This window comes from Empidonax traillii, unplaced genomic scaffold (assembly GCF_003031625.1).
Source record: "Empidonax traillii isolate 1590-97213 ecotype Southwest subspecies unplaced genomic scaffold, ASM303162v1 scaffold2145:size52252, whole genome shotgun sequence".
Lineage (NCBI taxonomy): Eukaryota > Metazoa > Chordata > Aves > Passeriformes > Tyrannidae > Empidonax > Empidonax traillii.
In genome coordinates this window covers 38,462-45,719 of record NW_020957338.1, presented here as the reverse complement: position 1 = coordinate 45,719, position 7,258 = coordinate 38,462, and the positions used below count along the sequence as shown (strand labels likewise).

General features: G+C 44.6%; 1 protein-coding gene across 1 annotated transcript in view; it reads left to right on the top strand.

The window, feature by feature from the left end:
- The first annotated feature begins 6,874 nt into the window (after positions 1-6,874).
- Positions 6,875-7,258, top strand: part of LOC114071611 (myosin heavy chain, skeletal muscle, adult-like) — a 15,690-nt gene continuing 15,306 nt past the window's right edge. The window contains exons 1-2 of the mRNA XM_027909460.1: positions 6,875-7,096; positions 7,189-7,258. Of these exons, the coding sequence (XP_027765261.1) occupies positions 6,890-7,096; positions 7,189-7,258 (277 nt within the window). The 5' untranslated portion in view covers positions 6,875-6,889. The remainder of the gene's footprint in view (positions 7,097-7,188) is intronic.

The following is a 7,258-nucleotide window of genomic DNA, read 5'->3' as shown; positions in this document are numbered from 1 at the left end:
GCCTGCCCCGGGGTCACAGCCTCCTTCCTGCATCCCCCTGCTCCAGCGTGGGAGCCTCCAGGGGCTGCAGGGGGGTCTCTGCACCCCGATGCTCCCCCAGGGGCTGCAGGGGGGTCTCTGCACCCCGATGCTCCCCCAGGGGCTGCAGGGGGGTCTCTGCACCCCGATGCTCCCCCAGGGGCTGCAGGGGGGTCTCTGCACCCCGATGCTCCCCCAGGGGCTGCAGGGGGGTCTCTGCACCCCGATGCTCCCCCAGGGGCTGCAGGGGGGTCTCTGCACCCCGATGCTCCTCCAGGGGCTGCAGGGCCTGGAGCACCTCCTGCCCCTCCTTCTGCAACACCCTTGGGGTCTGCATTGCTGTTCCCACATTCCCACTCTGCTCTTCCCTGGCTGCAATTCCTTCTGTCCCTAAATCTGTTCTCCCAGAGCTGTTCCTGTTGCTCCTGATGGGCTCGGCCTTGGCCAGCAGCAGCAAGTCCGTCCTGGAGCAGCTGGCATTGGCTCCATGGGAGAAGGGGAAGCTTCTGGCAGCTTCCAACAGAAGCCACCCCTATAGCCCCCACCCCCCACTACCAAAACCCACCCACAGAAACCCACTACACAAGGATTTCTCATTGTCCTGAACTGCTTTTTTACTCTGTTGCAATGCAGTGCAGTGCCAGGACAAGTCTCACCAGGTGAGACTGCACAGCCTGCACTGCACTCCTCTATCACTCACACAGAACACACTGCTCTCCAAAGTGTGGGACTGCAGCAGTCTTGCAAATCTGTGTGGAAGAGGACAAGATTTCATCACAATTCTCAACTTTCATCTCCAAAATATGCAGCTTCTGTTGGGACTTTTTCTGAGACTGAAAAAGAAATGTTAAAAAGTGTAGAGAAAAGTGTTAGTCAGCAATTAAAGAACTGTCCATTTTAAAATTAATGTCTCATGGATTCCTATAGGAGTGACAGCTGAGAATAGTTCAAGCCCTTTCCATTCAAGCAAATCTTTTGCTGCATCAACTTCTCATATACAATGCACTCACATTACTGCATCTTCTCTCTCCGCTGCCTGTCCTTATTCATTTATTTTTCTTCTCTTTACATCCCCTATCTCTAACCCTTCTCAGTTTCCCCACTGAGTCTGTTTCTCATCCTTCTCATCCTCACCCACCATGACATGTCCTTGGAGGTCCATGAGCCCTTTCCCAGCCCAGGCACGAGATGGGACAGACACACACACGCTGCTCCTCTGCCTTCCCACTGCATCTGGGCTTAGTCTATGCAGGCCCATGGTCTGTCAGAGGAGCAGAACATCTGTGCAGGTCCTGCACATTCCTGGTGCCTGCCGTGGCTCTGAGCGCCTCTCAGTTCCTGGTCAGGCCATCAGGGACCCCAATCACCTGAGGAGGAGCTGAAGTGGCCCCAGGCACAGGAGACACTGCAATCTGTGTGGGCACCTGAGCCAGCTCTCCAGAACATCGACCCACAGCAGGAGGTTTCCTGCTGGAGCAGAACTGAGCAGCTCTGAGCTCTCTCCAGCCCCCCAGGGCTCACTAGCAGGGGTTGTTTGCTTTATCCTGCTTTATGCTGTTAGGGAAATAAGGAAGTCACTTGGAGTCCCGCTTTTAATCTTCATCTAGTGGCTGTAGTAATTTTCTTATTTGCACCCAATTTCAGTCTGCAATGCATGTTGTTATCCCCCTGAATCTCTTTCCAGCTGCATCTTTCCCATGCCACACCATTCTGAAGCAGTAAAATCTTGCAAGGCCTAAATCAGAGGACATGTTCATCATATAAGTATAATCAGTGTTATGTTGGAAACTACTGATGCTTATTGACTTAAATGAATTATCCCCAAAGATACGGTCAGTATGAAAGAAATGCCATAATAGCCAATCTTCAGGAAAAGTTACAGAACTCAAAACTCAGGAGTCACAATTTCTCAACACAAGGCAGGATGTGGAAGTTCCCTTACGAATCTACAAGCTAGGACTTATTAATCTACTGCCCTCTGAGTGAATGCCCCAGTGGATTAACAAATATCCCCAAGACATGTCTGAAATTGTTAGGACTGTACTGGGAAATGAGTGAAAAATGGAAACTAATGAGACTGCCAAAGGCAGTTGATGAGCATATAAAAATCATAAATTGAACAGAATTTCACTGTTGCACCATATGACAGAGGAAATAGGACCTCTTATTTTATTTTCTACCATAGTGGAATTGCTGGCTGCCAGAGGGCAACCTGTTTATAGTAAGACAAGATGCAAAGGCCTTCTTAGCCAAATGTAAGAAGTCAGCAGTGTTCTGTTCCTGTTCAATCCTCTTTTTTCAAGTTGTAAAACAGAATGGATGAGTACTATATAGAGATCTGGTCACTCTTTTCCTATGTTTATTTTTGGCAGTAGATTCTGTCACCTCAACAAGGATCATGGGGCTTCTTACACTAATGATCCCATTGAAACTCATGGATAAAAGTAATGAAGAAGGCATCACACTTCAAAAAATTTCTTCCACAGTCGAATGTTATAAACTCAAGTGTCCAGTTCACAATGCAAATTTAAAACCTAGTGTGAGATTTTGCCTGGCCGTAGGCTGGAAATCTGTGTCTATGTCTGTACATATTTTCACTTAGAATGTGACATGTTGCTAAGTATTCTCTCTCTCTATGCCTGTTAACACAGTTTCTGATGGAGGAGAAGTCATATCTTGAGAGCTGGCAGAGAGTGAGGCAGCTGCCTGATGTCTTTCTCAGGATGCTTTATTTTTAGCATGCTCAAGTCTCTTCTTCATGGGAAATGTCAGCATTGCAACACCTTGCCCAGGCCAGTTTCCTCTGTCCTCTGGTTGGCAAAGCGAAGCCTGTGCCTTGACTCCTCCTCTTTCAGCCTCTTTCATCACCACCAACCCTGAGTCAAGGGGAGCTCATCACTGATGCCCAGGAGGAGCTGGTGCCTACAGATACAAGTGCTATAAAGAGATTATTTTAAATGGGATTGTTAAGGTTTTTAGGCAATGCTTTTACTTCATGTCTTTGGTAGCATTGAGTCATGACATCCTGGGTTTCACTGCTGATAGGAAAACAGCCACCTACAAGCTGACAGGGGCTGTTACACACTATGAGAACCTGAAGTTCAAGCAGAAACAATGGCAGGACCAGGCAGAGGTGCATGGCATAGAAAACCCTTACCAACTAACCTTTTAATAAAGAAATCAGTTTTGTGAAATACCTTTTTTTTTCAGACAGGACAAAAGCTATTGCTTAATCATGTGAAAACTAAATAATGTTTCTTTTAGTGTACATGAATCTGTGAACCTGATTCTCTGCTCCCTGGCATCTCTTACTAAATGGTGCTCCTTCAGTTTGTTTTTTGATGGGATATTTTCGTGCATTTTACCATTTGGCATGCAGAGAGTTTTGACAAGGTTTTTAGAAAACAAAATGTCCCTAGTTTCATACATAGGCTCTAGACCTTGCTTTGTCATATATATACTTCTCCTAATGACAGTACAGACCATGGCCTATCGAAATAAAGGAGCTTTCTTAGACTGTGACTAAGAAGTCTGGTTGTAATCTTAATGGCTTTTTAAAGTGAAAGTTATTAAAATAATTCATTTACAAATGCAGTTAAAATATCCAAGGAAGGTTTTCTTACTGATAACTGCATTCAGAAAAATAGCAATATTGGCTTTCATGGCGTTCCTGTATTCAGTGTTGATTGTGACACTAGATCAAAAGATTTGCAATGAAGAATTTTGAGTATTAATGACATTTCTGACACACAAATACACAATGATCGAGTTCCAGTCCATGTCCAAAGATCAGTTTTTTCTTTGTCTCTCTTGTCTTTCAGTTGCTGACAAGGGTGATGGGTCTGTACTGAGCAGAGATGCTCTGATCCTGTGTTATACTCGAATCAAAGTTGGGAATGAATTTGTGACCAAAGGTCAAACTATGGAGGAAGTAAAATAGAGGAATACATAGTAAAATATTAGGAGTACATGGTTAGAATTTCTCTTAAGAAATCTATAATTTGTTAATATTTCTCTGTGCAGTGACTTTGTGTATTTTTTTTGTTTCAGTCACACCTTTGTCAAAGTCTGTTCCTGTGGATGGTCGTTTGCACCAACCAAGCAGCCCAGGCAGTACTTCATTGGTGTGCTGGAGATCTTTGGCTTTGAGATCTCTGATGTAATGAACAGAGACTTCCCAGCATCTTCATGGAAGGAAAAATGGTTGTTAAGAAAATTCTAAGACTCCTTTCACGAAGAGCCAATTGTGCCTGACTAATCTAGTGGCCTTTTACCATGGAGTGACTGCTTTAGTGGACAAGGGAAAGCAGCTGAGGTCATCAACTTGGACTTCTATGAGGCCTCTGATATGGTCCCTCACAACATCCTTGCCAGTAAATTGCAGAGCTGAGGTTCCGATGGATGGACTGCTAGATGGATAAGGAATTGGCTGTCTAGCTGCATCCAAGAAATTATAGCTCAAGACTCAATTTCCAAGTGGAAATCAGTGGTGTCCCTCAGGGGTTCATACTGGAATCAATACTATTTGGTATCTTCATTAATGACATATTGAACTCTATTTAGCAAGGGAAGAGAAAAGAGTTGAAATCACTGGAGAAGAGCCAGGGGCTGCTGAGACTTTAGCCAGAAACAGGGAAACACCACTGTATTGTCTTAAAGGAATGAGGGCAAACTCCTCTAACAGGGGATGTGGCCCAGCTGAAGCACCTCTCAACCGGTGTCATAGTGTGGGAAACCAACAGAAGGAACTGGTTGCCACTGCCCAGGTGGGCACTATGGCCTGATTGCTACCACAGAAACTTGTTGGGATGGATTGTGTGATTGGAATGCTGTGACTGAAAGCTATAACTGCTCAGAAGGGACAGTCAAGGAAGGAGAGGTGAGAGATTGCCCTGATGAGATGCATCCCCACGTTCTGAGGGAACTGGCAGATGAAGAGGCTAAGCCACTATCCATCACACTTAAAAAGTCATGGCTGTCTGATGAAGTTCCCACTGACTGAAAAAAGGGAAACATAACACCCACTGTTAAAAAGGGGCAAAAGGAAGACCCAGGGAATTACAAGCTAATGAATCTGCAGATCCTCCTGGAAAATGTGCTATGGTACATTGTCTGGATGATCACATTCAAAGAGTTGTGGCTTGAATTTCATGTGGAGATGAGTGACAAGTGGTGTCCCCCAGGGCTTTGTTTTGAGATCTGCATTATTTAACATCTTTGTCAGGGACACAGACGGTGGAATTGAGTACACCATCAGCAAGTCTGCTGGTGACACCAAGCCATGTGTTGAGGTCAACACATTGGAGAGAAAGTCGATTCTGGTTAGATATAGGAGTGACATTTGTTAAGACAAGGCCAGACTGGAACAGACTGGCCCCAGATTACAGGAATGCCCCATCACTGGAAGTGTGCAAGCTCAAGCTGCATGGAGCTTTGAGCAACCTCACCCAGTCAGACATTCCCCTGCCCAGCAGATTGATTATTCTTTTAAGGTCCCTTCCAACCCAAACCATTCAGTGGTGCTGTCCTCTAAGGTCTGTATGTCCAAGGGAGTTTGAGAGACAGTCAGTCCATTGCCCAGAGAGACAGGGCTTCTGCTGTGCCCCTGCACTCACTGTTTTACACGGGTTGTTTCTGGGCTCCTCCTGGGCAGGACAAAGGGTGTTTCCCTCAGCCTCCCCCCACCACTGCCCAGGGAGCCCACAGGGAGCTCTGGTTTTGAACTTCAAGGAAGTGTGTGCTTCTCCTTGGAACAAGCTGTTCATGCCGAGGCCACTGCTTGGTGCTGGATCTCCTTGGATCACAGGCACCATTTCTTCTGGCCTTGCCCCTGTGCTCTTCACTGATCTTTATCCTCTGAGCTCTTTTAGCAATCAAAATGCCAATGACGAGAGGAAGAGAGTGTTTAGAACTGACACTGTTTAAAGCAGTTCAAGTGACAGTACAAGATATTTGTGATGGGGTGTAAGTGCTGGACTGAGGATGTATCAGAGTTGCACCACAGTTATGCAGCAAAAGTCTGCCTTGAGTCCAGGAGGAAATCACTGGAAATGCAGCAGTATAATCTATTGGTCCTACATCCAAGTTCTCCAAGTGCTTTGACTAATTGAGATTCTGCCCTTATGTTTCTAGACAAATTATTTATAGTGAATACATTCACAGCATTGGTAAGATACAAAACATTTCTAATTATATCTCGTCAAATCAAATGATAATTATGCCCTTAGTTCAGTTTGCCAGACAATGCTTTGCCAAAGAATGTTTGGCAAAAAATGTTTTGACCGAAGAAAGAGGAAGAATCCAGAGCATCTGCCAACCAGACTCTATAAAAGTGTCTTTGCAGTGCTCTGCCCTGTCTCCTAGAACAGTTTCAAGGTAAGTGCACTGTGTCTAGTGATTTGCTGAAATTAGGTATCCCCCGTTATTGCATATTATGCAATATATTTTTCCCTTTGAAACTGGTCTTGAACTAACTTTTTCGATCTGCTTTCAAGGCAGTCATATATTTTCAATCTATACTCGTATTTTTTTTAATTTCATATTAGAATAACAACGTTCATTAAATGTATTTCATATTCTCAAATAAGATGGTACAACCCATAAAGCCGAAGTACAGTGTCATAAGAATCAAATAACAGGAATTTAAAAAGGGTTGTCTATATTCATCAAAGATGAAACAATATTTTTCTCTTCTGGGTTTAAATCATTAAATTCAAGGAAGGCAAATTTTGCCAGTTTTAGCAATTCTAGTATGGGCTTAATTTGAAAGCATTGGAAAAGATGTCCTTGCAATACATTAATGATCTATGGTTGTTACATTTGTATTGTCCCTCAGGGTTCTCTGCTGACGTGCCTTCAACAAAGTGCAGACATGACGTCTGCAGATGCTGAGTTGGCTGTCTTTGGGGAGGCAGCTCCTTACCTCCGAAAATCAGAAAAGGAGAGAATCGAGGCCCAGAACAAGCCTTTTGATGCCAAGACATCCGTCTTTGTGGTTCATCCTAAAGAATCCTTTGTGAAAGGGAAAATTGAGAGCAGGGAATCAGGGAAAGTCACTGTCAAGACTGAAGGGGGAGAGGTGAGTAAAATGCAAGATTTACAAACAGCATTTCCTTCCTACTGTGGATTCTTAACTGACATCCATTCATGTCCCTTCCTGCCCTCTGACAGACCCTGACTGTGAAGGAAGATCAAATCTTCTCCATGAACCCTCCCAAGTACGACAAAATCGAGGACATGG